This window comes from Gallus gallus, chromosome 1, assembly GCF_016699485.2.
Source record: "Gallus gallus isolate bGalGal1 chromosome 1, bGalGal1.mat.broiler.GRCg7b, whole genome shotgun sequence".
Classification (NCBI taxonomy): Eukaryota; Metazoa; Chordata; class Aves; order Galliformes; family Phasianidae; genus Gallus; species Gallus gallus.
In genome coordinates, this window is record NC_052532.1 from 122,859,225 (window position 1) to 122,874,892 (window position 15,668).

Sequence of the window (15,668 nt, forward strand, 5' to 3'; positions counted from 1 at the left end):
CCAAGTAGGTGAATAGGAAAAGTATGAAATATTTAAATTACAACTACCAATTTAAAGTTAGAGGGTAGTACCAGACACCTTTCCAATCCACTTTTTGAAAACAGAGTGGTTTGGTACCACTCAGAGGGTGGTGACGCACTGGAACAGGTTGCCCAAAGAGGTTGTGGATGCCCCATCCCTGGAGGCATTCAAGGCCAGGCTGGATGTGGCTCTGAGCAGCCTGGTCCAGTGGTTGGTGACCCTGCACATCACAGGGGGGTTGCCACTGCTGCTAAGACCCTCCTTTTGCCTTAGAAAAGGGATTGCCTCTGCCAAATCCATCCCGTGCAACTAGCACGTGGTGCTTGCAGTTTCTTTCTCATACAATCTCAGAACCATAGAGGCTGGAAGGGACCTCTGGAGATCATCGAGACTGACCTCCCTGCTGAAAGCAATTTCCTACAGGAGGTTGAGCAGGAAAGTGTCCTGGATCACCCCCCTCGAGCTGCTGGCCACAGTGTTTTTAACGTGCCCCAGGATATCATTGGCCTTCTTGGCTGCAAGGGCACACTGCAGGCTCACGGCCAGCCTGCTGTCCATCGGGACACCCAGGTCCTTCTCTGCAGAGCTCCTCTCCTGCAGGTCAGCCCCTAGTGCAAAAAATATGCAGCTGTGCTTTCTGTTTTGATACAGGAGTTAGAGAATAGCTTTCAAGATTGCCAAAAATTCATCAACATTTGGGTTCCTTTGCTGCTCCATTTCCACTGATATAAATGGCCAGTTTTCAAATGGAACATGAAAAGCTGCAATCTAAAGTCTGATTTACTTTATTAAACAAGATATTCACCAAGGGGAAGTCATGTTTGACCAACCTGATAGCCTTTTATGAAGACGTAACCAGGTGGATAGATGATGGTAAAGCAGTGGATGTGGTCTATCTTGATTTTAGGAGAGCATTTGGCACCTTCTCCCACAGCATCCTCGCAGCTAAACTGAGGAAGGTGGTGTGGACGATCGAGTAGTGAGGGGGACTGCAAACCAGCTGAAGGAAAGAAGCCAGAGAGTTGTGGTCAGTGGGACAGAGTGAGTCTAGTTGGAGGCCTGTAGCTAGTGGAGTCCCTCAAGGGTCGGTACTGGGACCAGTACCATTCACTATATTCTTCAGTGACTTGGATGAGGGGGCAGAGTGCACTGTTAGCAAGCTTGCTGATGACACAAAACTGGGAGAAGTGGCTGGCACGCCAGAAGGCTGTGCTGCCACCCAGCAAGACCTAGATAGGCTGGAGAGTTGGGCAGGGAGAAATTAGATGAAATACAGCAAGGGCAAGCGTAGAGACGTGTATCTGGGCAAGAACAACACCAGGTACCAGTATAGGTTGAGGACTGACCCGTTGGAGAGCAGCGCAGGGAGGAGGGGACCTGGGGGTCCTGGTGGACAGCAGGGTGACCATAAACCAGCACTGCAAGAAGGCCAATGGTATCCTGGGGTGTATTAGAAGGAGTGTGGTTAGTAGGTCGAAAGAGGTTCTCCTCCCCCTCTACTCTGCCCTGGTGAGACCGCATCTGCAGTATTATGTCCAGTTCTGGGCCCCTCCGTTCAAGAAGGACAGGGAACTGCTTGAGAGAGTCCGGCGCAGAGCCACAAAGATGACGAAGGGACTGGAGCTTACATTCCTTACCAGGAAAGGCCGAGGGAGCTGGGTCTCTTTAGCTTGGAGGAGAGGAGACTGAGAGGTGGCCTCATTAATGTTTCTAAATATGCAAAGGGTGTGCATCAGGAGGATGGAGCCCGGCTCTTCTCAGTGACATCCAGTGATAGGACAAGGGGTAATGGGTGCAAGCTGGAACATAGGAGGTTCCACAGAAATATGAGAAGAAACTTCTTCATGGTGAGGGTAACAGAACACTGGAACGGGCTGCTCAGAGGGGTTGTGGGGTCTCCCTCTCTGGAGACGTTCAAAACCTGCCTGGACATGTTCCTGTGTGACCTAATCAAGGCGTTCCTTCTACGGCCGGGGGGGGGGGGGGGGGCTGGGGGGGACTGGACGAGATGATCTTGCAAGGTTCCTTCCAAACCCTGACATTTGGTGATTCTGTGATTCTGTAACTGGTATGTAGAATAGACAGCAGCTATTACAGTGAAGACTTTAATAATAATAATAATAATAATAATAATAATAATAATAATAATAATAATAATAATAATAATAACAATAATAATAATACTCTGTCACTTCTTAGCCAGAATTCTGGCATTTAATTTTTTATTATTTCAAGATAAATAACACAATTTTATTCAGCTAATCCTCTTCTCTTCTCTTCTCTTCTCTTCTCTTCTCTTCTCTTCTCTTCTCTTCTCTTCTCTTCTCTTCTCTTCTCTTCTCTTCTCTTCTCTTCTCTTCTCTTCTCTTCTCTTCTCTTCTCTTCTCTTCTCTTCTCTTCTCTTCTCTTCTCTTCTCCTCTCCTCTCCTCTCCTCTCCTCTCCTCTCCTCTCCTCTCCTCTCCTCTCCTCTCCTCTCCTCTCCTCTCCTCTCCTCTCCTCTCCTCTCCTCTCCTCTCCTCTCCTCTCCTCTCCTCTCCTCTCCTCTCCTCTCCTCTCCTCTCCTCTCCTCTCCTCTCTTCTCTTCTCTTCTCTTCTCTTCTCTTCTCTTCTCTTCTCTTCTCTTCTCTTCTCTTCTCTTCTCTTCTCTTCTCTTCTCCTCTCCTCTCCTCTCCTCTCCTCTCCTCTCCTCTCCTCTCCTCTCCTCTCCTCCTCTCCTCCTCTCCTCTCCTCTCCTCTCCTCTCCTCTCCTCTCCTCTCCTCTCCTCTCCTCTCCTCTCCTCTCCTCTCCTCTCCTCTCCTCTCCTCTCCTCTCCTCTCCTCTCCTCTCCTCTCCCCTCCTCTCCTCTCCCCTCCTCTCCTCCCCTTTTAAATATCCCTTTTTCATTCCCTTTTCCCTTCCCTTTGCTCCTCTTTCCCTTTTCCCTCCATTCCCCTTCTCTTCTCTTCTCTTCTCTTCTCTTCTCTTCTCTTCTCTTCTCTTCTCTTCTCTTCTCTTCTCTTCTCTTCTCTTCTCTTCTCTTCTCTTCTCTTCTCTTCTCTTCTCTTCTCTTCTCTTCTCTTCTCTTCTCTCTCTTCTCTTCTCTTCTCTTCTCTTCTCTTCTCTTCTCTTCTCTTCTCTTCTCTTCTCTTCTCTTCTCTTCTCTTCTCTTCTCTTCTCTTCTCTTCTCTTCTCTTCTCTTCTCTTCTCTTCTCTTCTCTTCTCTTCTCTTCTCTTCTCTTCTCTTCTCTTCTCTTCTCTTCTCTTCCCTTCCCTTCCCTTCCCTTCCCTTCCCTTCCCTTCCCTTCCCTTCCATTCCCTTCCCTTCCCTTCCCTTCCCTTCCTTTCCCTTTCTCTTTCTCTTTCTCTATTTTCCTCTCCTCTCCTCTCCTCCGCTCCCCTGCCCTCCCCTTTCCTCTCCTTACTTTTTAAATATCCCTTTTTCATTCCCTTGTTCCTTCCCACTCCTTTTGCTCCCCTTTCCCTCTCCCTCTCCTCTCCTCTCCTCTCCTCTCCTCTCCTCTCCTCTCCTCTCCTCTCCTCTCCTCTCCTCTCCTCTCCTCTCCTCTCCTCTCCTCTCCTCTCCTCTCCTCTCCTCTCCTCTCCTCTCCTCTCCTCTCCTCTCCTCTCCTCTCCTCTCCTCTGCTCTCCTGCCCTCCCCTTTCCTCTCCTTACTTTTTAAATATCCCTTTCGCATTCCCTTGTTCCTTCCCACTCCTTTTGCTCCCCTTTCCCTATCCCTCTCCCTCTCCTCTCTTCTCTTCCTCCCATTCCTTTTTCCCTTTCCTTCTCTTTCCTCTTTTTTTTCTTCTCTCGGCTCCACCATTGAAGACAAATTGCTCTTATTCTCCTCCATGTCTCACTAGAAAAAGGAAAGTCTCAAGTCATGACTGAGCAATTTTTTGCCTCAAACAGACTTCAAGAGCAAAAAAGAAAAGCTGCTTCCTCCCAGGATCCCTCTAGCAGAGGCAAGCTATAACTGCAATGGCAGGAGTGCCAGTACCTGTCTGTGGGCTCCAAGCAGCCGGAAAGAAGCTGTCAGTCGTGATGTCTGCCTGACAGCGGGTGAGGATGACCACCGCCTGGGACAGGAATGGCATGAACGTGCTGTGCTGTGGGGACGACGTGCAGCTGTGCAGGATGTAGTTGGTCAGTGGCACCTGGAAGAAGAAGGGCAGAAAGAATGACTGGCTGCACCTTGACTCTGCAGGGCTTGACTGTGGACATTCAGCACATGAGCATTGCCCGCTCCCTTGACACGCTGCCAAGGCCTAAGCCTAAATTTCACACCAGCCACCCTGTCCAAGCCCTGGCTCTGCGCTCCGGTTGTGCTTCTGTAGCACCTGAGGCCAACGGCACAAGCCGTAGTGCAACAGCCAACAAAAGTCCCAGACACGTGGAAGAAAGTCTCTTACGTCCCGACAGATGTCCTTGCCATACATCTGCAGAAAGGTGATCATCCACCTCCCAGCAGCACGCACACGCATTCCTTTGGCCTTCCGGAAGGCGTCCTTGATGGCCATCATGAAATCTATGGTGTCTTCCAAGGGGAAGTCCCTGTACACAATCTGCAGAGAAACGAGAAGCAGGAGAGATCCCATCACTGCTCTGCGGCAGCTCTTCAAAACATAAAGCAGTCTTGAGGGCATTCTTAGTTCAGCAGCTTGCCGGTCAGTCAGGCAGCAATCACAACGCTCCTGCGGTCCATACCCCGCTATTAATACGTAAGGAGGTTGAGCCTTCTCTCAGCTTCTCCACCCGTGGTGTTTGCTTACATGCAAAGCCTACCTCCCAGCAGCCACAGTCACACACACACACACACACACACACACACACACACACGCATGCACACACACACAGTCACACACACACATCATAGAATCAGCTCCTTGCGCTGGGTGCCTTAGGGCCAGACGTAGCTCAGTGCCTCCGGCTACTTGCTGAGAAAAGTGATCTCAGGGTGACAGCTCATTCTGGAAATGGTGTGAGAGGCTGGGGGGAGCGAAGAGACGTGCAAAAGCCTACGCACTGGGATCCCGCCACCTTTTTGGGTCCACTTACCCGTGCAATTTTGGAAGAGGTCTGGAGCTGACAGACGGTGCTGCGGTCATTCAGCCCCTCACACAGGCTCCCGATGTCACCCATCTTGATGACTCCATTGGTCGCCTTGGCTGGAAAGAGCACAGGGAGAAAAGGGAAGTCATGCTTCTGGAAACAGAACTGCTTTCCACAGGGGAGAGACAGAGGACAGGGTGGAGAGAAGAAGAGAGCTGCGCACAGTGCCTCTTCCTCCTGTAGACTGGGCCCAGCCCGTGGGGTTCTGGTAGTGCTGCGGAGGAGAGCAGAGGGCTGATGCACGCCCGCTCTACTCACCTTGGATTCGGAGAAGGGAGCTCAGACAGGTGACGGCCAGCTGGCGGGATGTGGGCATGGGGTCACACGTCAGAGGCGCCAGCAATCCCACCAAGGAGCCAAAGTGCTTGCAGGCATCTCCTCTCTGCAGGGGCCAGAGGCAGGAAAAAAGCTGTAGGCAGCCCCAGCTCTCCCTAGCTTCTCTCATCTATGCCTTCCCCACGCGGTGGGTGGCACAGCACGCACAGCTGGGCGGAGCTCGCCTTCCTGCTCAGGAGCACTGGGGAGGGAGCAGGGGCATGCAGTGGGGCTCTTTACTCACTCCATGCTCTTCACAAGCAGCCAGCAGCTGGGAGCAGATCTGCAGGGCCCTCTTGCGCTCCCACATGTTGTCTGACATCATTGATCTCTGCAGGACGTGGGACAGAGCATCTGTCTCACTGCGGACATCTTTTCTTTCCCTTCATGCCAGCCCTCTCCCAGTCCCTCATTTCCCAGCACTTTCCCTCAGGGCCCGCACTGTGGCTCCACGCGGCCCCCCACCTCGCTGAGCACCGGCACTGCTGCCCCTGCTCTCTGCAGACACTCCTGCCTCCTAACCCAGGAGCTTTTCCTTGGCTGTGGCCTGCCAGGGGCTGGCTCCTGCCTTTCCCCCTGCAGGGCCCATTGCTCTGCCCATTTCTGAGCTCGCACTGAGCTGGCACGTCAGCAGGAGATTTCTGCCCCTCTCATCGTCCTCTCAGTCCCCACATCTCTGTCTCCGCTGTCGACAGGCACCATGCTTTCTCCCTTGCCCCACATGTACTCACATGGACTATGTTCTGGAAGAGGCCACTGGTCTCTGTCTCGAGCAGGACCACCATGAGCCGGCCCAGAGCTTTCAATGATGTTTGCAGAAGCTGAAAGCAGAAGAGGGCACTGAGCTGTGGCATCACCTGTGCTGCTGCCAGAGCACAGGTTGTGTGTGCTGAGGAAGGGCTCCAACCGAGAGGTGGCTGTGAAAGTCACGGCAGGTTACCTGCAGGTACTGAGCTGCTTGCTGTGACTTCTTGATCTTCAGCATCATCTCTGCTGAAGGGTGCAACACAACATTCTTGCAGCACAGACTCAACATGTCACACATGTCCTTGGTTCCTAAAGAGGGCTTCAGCTTGCTGGCAGGACAGAAAAAAAGGAAGAGAAAGCAGAAAGGGCCTTTAGCAGTGCTCTCCAGGCTGGTTCAGACAACATCAGAGTTTCTTCTAATGGACAGCTGCAAAGCCAACATCCCCAGCCTGTGCGGCTGAGCACTGTCTTCAGTTCCAGCATCTCCCCGGCATCAGTGAACCACCTCCTGCTCTGAAGGGAAGGAGACCCCAGGTCTCCCTTCTCTTCCCTGCCAGGGGACAGGAGCACCAGGGCCTTTCTCCTTCCCAGAACCTCAGCTTTGCCGGGCACAGCAGACCAGCCATCTCTCCTGTAGAAGTGACTCCCTCCCCCCTGCCCCCTCCAGGCCCTTGGGAGCTACCCAGAAGGGGGTCCACCATCCTGCCTTGCAACCCCGGAGGCTCCCACCCTTACCTCAACTGCTCCAGGGCCAGAACCACCTTGAGGGGTACTGGGGACACAGGGGTGCCCAAGTAATACTTCTTCAGCAAGTCCTGCAAGTACCAGAGAAACACTGTCAAAGTGGGCACATGAGAGCTCTTCCACCCAGCCCAGAGACAGACACAACTGCCACACACCAGCCCCATCACTCCCACATTTCCCACGGAGGCAGAGCAGGATGCAGCAGCTGCACAGTTGGTGGACCTCGCCCGCTGCCCAGCCGCTGCCTGCCAGCACACAAGTTCCCCACCAGCTGGAGACGTGTGGCTGAGGGAGACCTGTACGCCTCCGGGGAACCGAGTCCCATGACACAGCCCAAAACTCCACTGCAGACAGCCCTGGCTCTAGGCACTCACCGTCAGGATCTCCAGCAGCTTGCCCTTCAAGGAGGGGTTAAAGCAGACAGAGTCACCCACAGCTTGGAAGGCAGAGCTGAAGTCGGTGATGCTCTGCACCAGCGCAAGCGTGTTCTGCAGGTCCTGAGGCCCAAGAGAGAAGAACATTCTTTCAACTGCGGGAAGGGCCAAGGGCTGCAAGGGGAACACGTGGGGGCAACGCTAAGGGAAGGGCTTGCATCTTCATCTGAGCACAAACCAGTCCCCGAGGGACCTTTGGAAAGAGAAGGCCCATCTCAGCATCCCCCCACGTGGAGGGGCTGCAGCTGAGTGCTCAGACACCCCGGCACGCTACAAGCTCTCACCCGGCAGCTGCAGCTGTAGAGCAGCAGGATGTTGCCCACGATGTCTCCCTCCAGGCGGGCGAGCAGCTGTTCCTTGGAGGCTCGCAGTGCCAAGCTGCCATGGGCGAGGATGAGAGCGCTGCGTGTGGCGTGAGCTCTTCTGCTGTCCAGCTCCATCTGTGTGGGGAGAAATGCCTTGAGACACTCGCTCAGCAGCCCCCGGTGCCCCACGAGGCACCTGGGCTCCCATGTGAAAATAAGGCAGAGGACAGCCAAGATGGAAATGCGCAACGCTTCACCTTCTTGCGTCTGGAAATCCTCCCCTTTTGGCCTTTGCACAGCCTGGACGCAAACACGGTGAGTGTGTCCAGGACTGTGTGGAAATTGCTCTCAGCAGCATGGCTGAGAAAAGAGATCATTCCCTGCACAAAAGAACAAGGGGCAGTTGGTGCAGGCAGTTGGTCCAGCCACAGTGGCTGGGCTGGTCCTCGCCTGAGGGAAACAGCGCAGCAGTGAGGAGATCGAAAGGCTCGGAGCAGGGCCAGGAGAAGCCCTCTGCCCAAGGGACAGACCGGGGATGCTGGCCGAAGCTGGCTGGGAGGAGACCTCACCTGGGCCTCAGATGGCTCCTCTGCGTTTGCTTCCTCCAGGTGTTGCAGAAGCTTCTCTTGGACGTGGAGGACTTCCTTACAAGCTCCCAGCACTGTCCCCAGAGCCTTGTACAGGAAAGACTGCACGGGAAGGGAAGAGAAGGGATGGGAAGGGAAGGGAAGGAAGAAGCTGAGATGTGGCAGCAGCCTGACCTGCTGGGAGAGGGCCAGGGGGGAAGGACCTACGCTCCCTGGGAGATGCTGAGAGCAGCTGCAGGGCCGAGCTTTAGCCACCCCCAGGCAGTTTGCAAGGAAAGGCCCTCTGGGGGGCACGGGCCAGGGAAGCAGTGTGAGCCGCCCGCATGAGCAGAGCACCACCCGCAGCCCCAGCCCCGGTTGGGCACCTGCGGCTGCACCGCTGCGTAGAGCCGGGGGGAACCCACCTTCTCTCCAGAGCCGCTGGGAGAGCTGCTCAGCCACCGGCTCAGCTCGCAGCTCAGGCCCCTGGTCCAGGCCTCATCCTCCATGGTGTCCAGTGATGCCCTCAGGAACTGTTGGAGAACAGAAGCCAATGTTTCCTTGCCCTTTGCCTCTTCCCACATTCCCACATCGCCGCAACCTTCTGGAGAGAGGTGACTGGAAGAACAGTCCCTCTCCCAGCTCCCCCCAGCATTCCCTGCCTTAAAGCTGCCTGACGCTCTTCTCCTAGGACCCCCCATGGGCTTGGGGCAAAGAGGAAGAGGCAGCAGCACAAAGGCGCGCGGCCGCTCCACAGCAGCATTTGGGAGGCTGTTCCTGTCCCGTATGGGAAGGGGGCTCCTTGAGACAGGCAGACACTTCTCTGCACCGTGCCTTCCGGCAATGCTGTACCTTTAGTAGGCGCTGCTCCCACTCTGCAGAGTCCGGGAAGCTCTCATCTTTCCCTGCACAGCAACAAGAAGCAAAAGACCCTTGCTTGGGATCAAGCCACAGAGGAAGAGCTGCTGCAAACCAGGTTTGCCTGGGCACTCGGCACTGCCAAGCTGGGACCCGCACACCCTTCACAATGACCTGTCCCTCCCCACAAACACTGTCCCAGCAGGAACACAGAACTGCCCCAAGACTGCTGTCTGAGGGGACGTGAAGGGCCCATCCGTGCCCTGGAATGGGCAGATCCCCGGGGGGAAAGGTCCCCGGGCCTCAGCGCTGTCTCCCTGGAATGGGAACAGCAGCAGAGCAAGCATGGGGCCGCAGGCAACGCTTCCCCTCTGCCACGCTGCAGAGCTCCATTTTCACTCCCCCCCTTGCCTGCCTCCGCCCCTCCCTCCCCACCAGCACTTTACCTTGGAGGCACTGCAGCAGCAGGGGGATCTCAGTGGCCCACATGGCCCCCACAGCTCTGTGGATCCTGCTGTGGAGGTTTTGCATGAGCAGCAAGGCAGCGGCTTGGAGTTCGCTGCCTGCAAAAGGGCTCCCTGCCACCACCTGAGCGAGAGCAAGGAGAAGCAGGGTCACGTCTGCAGCAAGAGCAGCAGCTTCTCCCACGAGGGAAGCAGCTTGGCTCTGCCCTGGAGGCCAAGGAGCAGCCAGCAGCTTTGCCCATGGCACTGCAAGTCCGGGAAGAGAAAGGCATCCCCACGGGTGAGGCAGGCACTGGCACACTCGGCCATGCTGCTTCCTCCTCGGGGCTCATGGCACCGGCCTCTGGAGCATCTACTCACCAACAGGCGTGCCAGCAGTGTCTGGGGAGTCAGCAGTGGGCCTGTGGGGAGAAAGAAGGGCCGAGTAAGACACAGACACGACGTGCCCTGCTACGGGCACCTCCGCTGTCCCTTCTGGGTGCTAACACAGCTCAACAGAGCTCACTGGCGGAGTTTCTGCTCCTACCTTGAAACATGGAGCTGAGGAAATGGGCATCCAGTTCTTCCACCTCCCGCACCATCAGGTCCCCTCTCTCAGCCAGCGCTTGGACACAGCGGGAGACCGGGATCAGCATGCCGGTGTACTGGGCTGGCACCACGTACAGCAGCAGCCGTGGCCACAGGAGCTGTAGGGAACGAGGCGGTTGAGCACTGTGTCAGCGTTCCTGCCTCCGCTCAGAGATGAAGAGGACTCTGTGAATTTCCCTGAGTCTTGTGTGCTTTAGAGCACATTGGAAGAGAGACCGGGGGTGTTGGAAGGGGATGAGGAACACGTGGTGTGAAGTCAAGGAGCGGCAGCAGGGCAGATTGTGACTTACTTTGGTCATCCCTCTCACAGAGACATCCAGTGACCCCAGGATGTCCATACACAGCTCTTGGAGAGCTCCTTCTTCCCGGGCTTCCTGGGCAGAAAGGTCTCCAGCTGCCTGCACAACAGTGTTGTCAGAACACCGGTTACTCTTAGTTCTCAGGAGCCTCTCAGGAGGCTCAGGTGTGGCCCCACCAGTGCTTCTGTGCCAGCCTCTGAGCAGCACGGGTCCTCCAAGGGAAGACGCTGCCCACTGTCCTTACCCTTCTTCCCGTGGAGCGGCTGAACTCACTGAAGATGTGCCCCACCACATCCCAGGCTGAGCAGCTCCGGGCGTTGGCACTGAGCACATCCTCGATGAAGTGCAGAATGGCCCTCCTCACCTGTCAGGAGTCAATTGTGGGTTTGATTTTCCTGCTCAGAAGGCAAAGGGAAGCCACCTGCTCACTGGGGCAGCCCTTCGGGCATGAGCAGAGACAACAAGAGCAGAGGAGAAGCCTTGGCTCCTCAGGTGAGGGCCAGGCCTTAGCACCAGGCTGTGCACTTTCCATGCACAGCACAGGGGCCTGACTGCTCCGCCCTGCCTGCTCTCCCCACAGGAGCCATCGCAACTATGTGGTCACTGCCCCAAGCACCTCCCTGGGCACCCCAGCCCTGCCTGTGTTGGCAGCAGCATCACCACCCCGACAGCACTTTCCTTTCCCAGATCAGCTCACCTGGGTCCTGGGGTCGCTGCACAGACACTGTACAGCCTCCACAACCTGGGGCAGCTTCTTTGACATCACGGGCTCTGCAAGAGATGCACAGAAGCATGCATGGAGGCACAACCCAGACGGCAAAAGGGATCCCTGGAAGTCCCAACCCTCTGGCCCTACTGACCATCAGAGCGAGCCAGAGCACCGAGCAGACCCAGGGCTGCCACGCATCCAGCCTCCCTGTCAGCGCCCAGCTGAGACTGCAGAAACAGGACCGTTTCCTCGGGGCAGATCCGGGCTGCGGAGAGGAAATCCCGCGCTGTATTAGCAAGAAACTCGCACCCATTCCGGAGGTTTGTGAGAGAGGTTTTGGCCAGGGCACCGCCAAGCATTGCCAGAGTTCCTCTCCTTACCCTGCAGCAGGATGCAGTGGGTCAGCTCTGCTCTGTCAGCCTCGCTGTGCTCCTTGGTGTCATCAGAGAGCTGTGGGAACAAGGTCCATTGGAGAACATTGTATCGGTATTGAGGATGGAAAAGCAACCGTGCTGCCAGCTCTCATCTCCCTTGGCACACTCAGTAAGAGGACATGCAGACAAAACACAGCCTGCCCCACAGCATCCCTGGGGGCACACACACGGCTCTGGAGCAGCCACGGGCATGCAGGGGCTAAGGCTGAGCAGCCATCAGGGGCTTGGAGCTTTGAGTCCTCCTGAGACTTAGGCAAGAGGGAAACTGCTTTGGGTGCAAGGATAGGCTCCCCTTACCTGGTAGAACACAGCACTGGTGATGGCCAGAAACTTGTCCTTGGGGATGACCGATTGAACTCCCTCTAAGGCCTCCAGGAAGATACTGAGGCTCTGCAAGAGACCAGGAGAGGAAGAAAGGGCTGAAGCCACATCTAGTCACTTGGGAGCAGAGAAACTGATTCCCAACGGCCTGTCTGCTGGGAGAGCTCCCGCACAGGCGTTCTGGTTTGTCCCCGCCTCCCAGCAGCACCAAGAGAGTCCTTCTGCTCTCAGCCAAGCCCTGTTTGGGCATCGGTTGCAGGCATTTCCCACCCAGCAGCCCTCTTCTCCCGCATCAGGTGTAACTGGACGTGGTCTCCCTGGCCTTTAGCACAGAGCTCCTCAGGCACCCAGAGCACCACTGTGGCGGTGGTGGTGAAGCCTTCCAGCCCCAGGGGATGGGCCCCAGTGACTCCTGGCTCCCTTCTGGCTCCTGTCTGGGTTGTTCCTTCCTTGACGGAAGAGCTCAGGAAGCCTCAGACCTCCCTTGGACACCTATTCCTTCTTTCTCCAGGGCTCCTGGCCTCCCCCCTGCATCCCACTGACCCCTCGTGGCACTTGCACGAGCCCCACGTCCATGCTGAGCCCTGCACAACATCTCACCTTGGTCCCCCTGCAGGTGTCTTGGACCTTCTGGTACAGGCGCACGAGCCAGAGGAGCTGCTCCCAAACGTGCTCTCGGTGCAGCGCCTCTTGCAGGAGGACAGCCATCATGGTGGCCACAGCCTCGAGGACGGCCTGTTTGTCCTGGAGAGGGGTGGCAGAGGCCCAGCATCAAAGACTGAAGGTCTGCCCTTCCTACAGGAGGGTTTTTGCTTTCCCTTCCCTTTCCCCATACCCCCATGCCCAGCAGGAGATGGGCTCGCTCTGGACGGCAGGGAGCTTTTCCCCACACCTTCGTCCCCAGCTATCCCTGCCACAGTGCTGTGACATGCGGCTGCTTCCTGGCAGGGAGATCCAGCCCCAAGCACAAAGCCAGCTTGGGGCCCTTTGCAGCGCCAGCCCACTGCCTCTCGTCACCCTTCTGCTCTCAGCCCGCTGGGCACAGACAGAGCTGCCGACACCGATGTCCCCGCTGCCATCCCGGGCTGGGAATGCAGCAGTGCTCACCTCTTCCTCCTGGCAGTCCTGCCAGTTCCCCAGCACAGAGCAGAAGAGCTGGGAAAGATTCTTGTAGATCTGCTCGATCTCTGTGGCAGGCCAGGGGCATTGCTTTCCAGAGCCCAAGTGAACCTTGACTCCTTCCAGCCATTGCTTCACAACTGAAGAAAAACAAAACATAAAAAAAAAAACAAATAATCAATGACAAAGAGAAAAAGAAAAAATGAGAGACTGAGAGAAAAGGGAGCCTGTGAGAGCCTGCAGCAGGGCGAGGTGCAAGGGCTGTCCCGAGCCCCCCTGCTCTGGGGCCGGCACTCACCAGCACAAGCAATGCGCAGGGTCCGGCCGCCTCTCACCCAGCCCACCACACTGCGCAGGCCAGCCAGCATCAGCCACACAAAGGAGATGCACTGTGGAGCTGCAGAGGGGAAGGAGAGGGCCATGGTCAGAGCCCCAGCAGCGAGGCGAGGGAGGAGGGGCTGCAGCCCTGCATCCCCCAGCTCAACGCAGATCACGCGCACAGGGGAGAGACCCCTTTCCCCGGTTGTCCTAGACGTCAGGAGGCTGAGGGCACTCTACCGTAGCTGCTGAACAGCTTGCTCAGGGTGACGAGCACAAACTCCTTCGACATCTCCCCCACGGCCTTCAGGTGGCCCTGGAGCTCGGCCATCACCAAGGTGAAGTGTGTCCGGGCCAGAGCCACCAGGACATTGCTGGCTGCCGTCCTCACGCTGTCCGGCACGCCCTGAAAAAGAGTCACTGGTGACACGCGGCACAGGAGACTGCCTGAGGCCTTCCCTTGGAAGGGCTAAGCCACTGCTGTCCGCCAGCAGAGCACCAGCGCGGGCAGGCGGCTCCCTTTGCCTTTGGGAGCGACCCCTCACCTGGGCTGCTGTCAGGTCCTGGGACACCTCAGCCAGCAGCCGGTTCAGCACTCCGCACGGCGGGCGGCTGTCACCTTCCCACAGGACGTGCTCCAGCTCGCAGTACGCCTGCGCTCGGTCTCCCTGGGGACAGGGATCAATCACGTTTTGCTTTGCCCTTCTTCCCGGGGAGCTGCCCGCCATGCCAGTGTGCTGCCGGGGCCTGGCACCCACGGGACCGTGGCGCTGGGGCAGGGCAAGGATTGATGGTTGGATGTCCCCAGCTCACCTCCTGGTCTTGCAGGCGCTGCAGCAGCAAAGTCACGGCACAGGGGGGGACAGGGCTTGCCACCCTGCCTCTCTCCCTGCGACGCGTACCTCTGGGCACGCAGCCCACACAGGCAAAGAGACCTGGAAGGAAAGAGCAGAGCAGCTGCCGCTGGTGTTGCTTGGAGCCAGGGCCGAGCATCCGGCCAGCTCTGGGAGGAACGCTCCTCCAGCCCCACAGCGTGGGGTGGGCTGTGCCGGCACATGTGTGGTCAGCGGGGAGAGGGGAGAGAGCCTTCCCCTTGCTGGGGTACTGGGGAAGCCACGGTGGGCGGCTGCACTCAGCAGAGCAAGGACAGTGCTGATGGCACGTCCTAAACAGACACTGGAGGCACACATGTGCTCGGGCAGCATCACGGTGTCCAGAGAGGTGGAGGGACCTCACCTCGAAGGGCTCTCAGCCGCTCCATCACAGCAGGATATCTCCAGATAGACACAATGCTCTCTCTGGGTCCTCTTCCTGCGCCTCTCACAAGAGACTGGGCCACCGCTCCCACCGCCGCCACAGGGGTGTAGGTGGCAACAACTGTGACATCACACCGAGGAGTGTCACCTCACCGAGAATGACGTGCCCTGGGCTGGGGACCAGACTGCACGCTGGGCAACCTTGCTGGCCCCAGAACACAGCATGCTTTTGTGACGCACTCGGCTCTGGGGTGGGCATGTTCTATGCCGAAGCAGGGAATCACCTCAGCAGGAGAGGGAGAGCCCCTGCCAGGGAGCAGCTGCCGGGTGCCGTTGCCTGGCACTGACTTAGTGACTGGGGACTCCATGCCGGGAGGCACTGCGGCCCCCATTTGCTGCACAGACAACCTCTCCGGAGAGCAAGTATAGCACTGAAGCTTCAGACAGACTGAAAGACTAATGAATAAAAGTGGTGTTAAACCTGTCTCCCAGACAGAGGTCTTCAGTATCCTTTCTAGTACAACAGGGGAGAAAGCAACAAGGAGACTAGTATGGAGATCAGAGCAGAGGTGTCTGCAGAGAACAAAGGATATCCAAATAGTATTGTTGGCTGCAGACACGGTCAAGCAGCATTTGGAAAGAGGAGGTTCTCAGGAGGAGAAGAAAGGGGAAAAAAATGAAGGAGCAAGAGGAATAAAAAAACAAAATGGGACATGCAAAAAAAGAAAATGCTAATGAGAAAGAAGCATATGCATTTACTGATTATTCATCTTTGAGACTGGTATACAGGCGAACCAACAACAGCAACAACAACAAATTGCACAGAATAGCACAGACAGTGGTATTGAGAAGTGCCAGATATCCTAAGAGTGAGGGAACTAGACCTTGAGTTTTATAGTCCAGTGGGACAAATAGCACTGTAATGAAATCCTACAACCCCTGTGTTATGAAGCCCCTCAGCTGTGTCCATCAAGCGGCCATGGATCACTTTAAGAACTGGCTCAGAGAACTGGTGGGAAAAGCGGGAACTGAGGGGGGAAATTCTCTAACCATGGTATTTCTGAGAGGAAAGTATTA

General features: G+C 56.4%; 1 protein-coding gene and 1 long non-coding RNA gene across 2 annotated transcripts; both read right to left on the reverse strand.

Annotated features, from left to right (window-relative positions):
• Window positions 1-3,769: 3,769 nt before the first annotated feature.
• Window positions 3,770-4,133, reverse strand: LOC121109329. Its single transcript, XR_005844992.1, has 2 exons — window positions 4,003-4,133; window positions 3,770-3,861 (listed from the first exon to the last, which is right to left on the reverse strand). It is a non-coding gene; the product is annotated as an uncharacterized LOC121109329 (long non-coding RNA).
• An 834-nt stretch (window positions 4,134-4,967) lies between these two features.
• LOC101751533 (maestro heat-like repeat-containing protein family member 2B) lies at window positions 4,968-14,953 on the reverse strand. The gene is made up of 28 exons (XM_025146608.2): window positions 14,572-14,953; window positions 14,149-14,270; window positions 13,881-14,003; window positions 13,576-13,741; window positions 13,316-13,414; window positions 13,006-13,157; window positions 12,499-12,642; window positions 11,875-11,967; window positions 11,524-11,593; window positions 11,295-11,408; window positions 11,132-11,205; window positions 10,679-10,798; window positions 10,426-10,533; window positions 10,074-10,233; window positions 9,908-9,948; window positions 9,530-9,671; window positions 9,078-9,130; window positions 8,651-8,758; window positions 8,229-8,348; window positions 7,917-8,039; window positions 7,639-7,794; window positions 7,295-7,417; window positions 6,912-6,991; window positions 6,370-6,505; window positions 6,161-6,250; window positions 5,674-5,760; window positions 5,373-5,496; window positions 4,968-5,170 (listed from the first exon to the last, which is right to left on the reverse strand). Exons 1-28 carry the CDS (start codon window positions 14,594-14,596, stop codon window positions 4,968-4,970), a joined length of 3,156 nt encoding a protein of 1,051 aa, XP_025002376.2. The 5' UTR covers window positions 14,597-14,953.
• Between the last annotated feature and the right edge of the window lie 715 nt (window positions 14,954-15,668).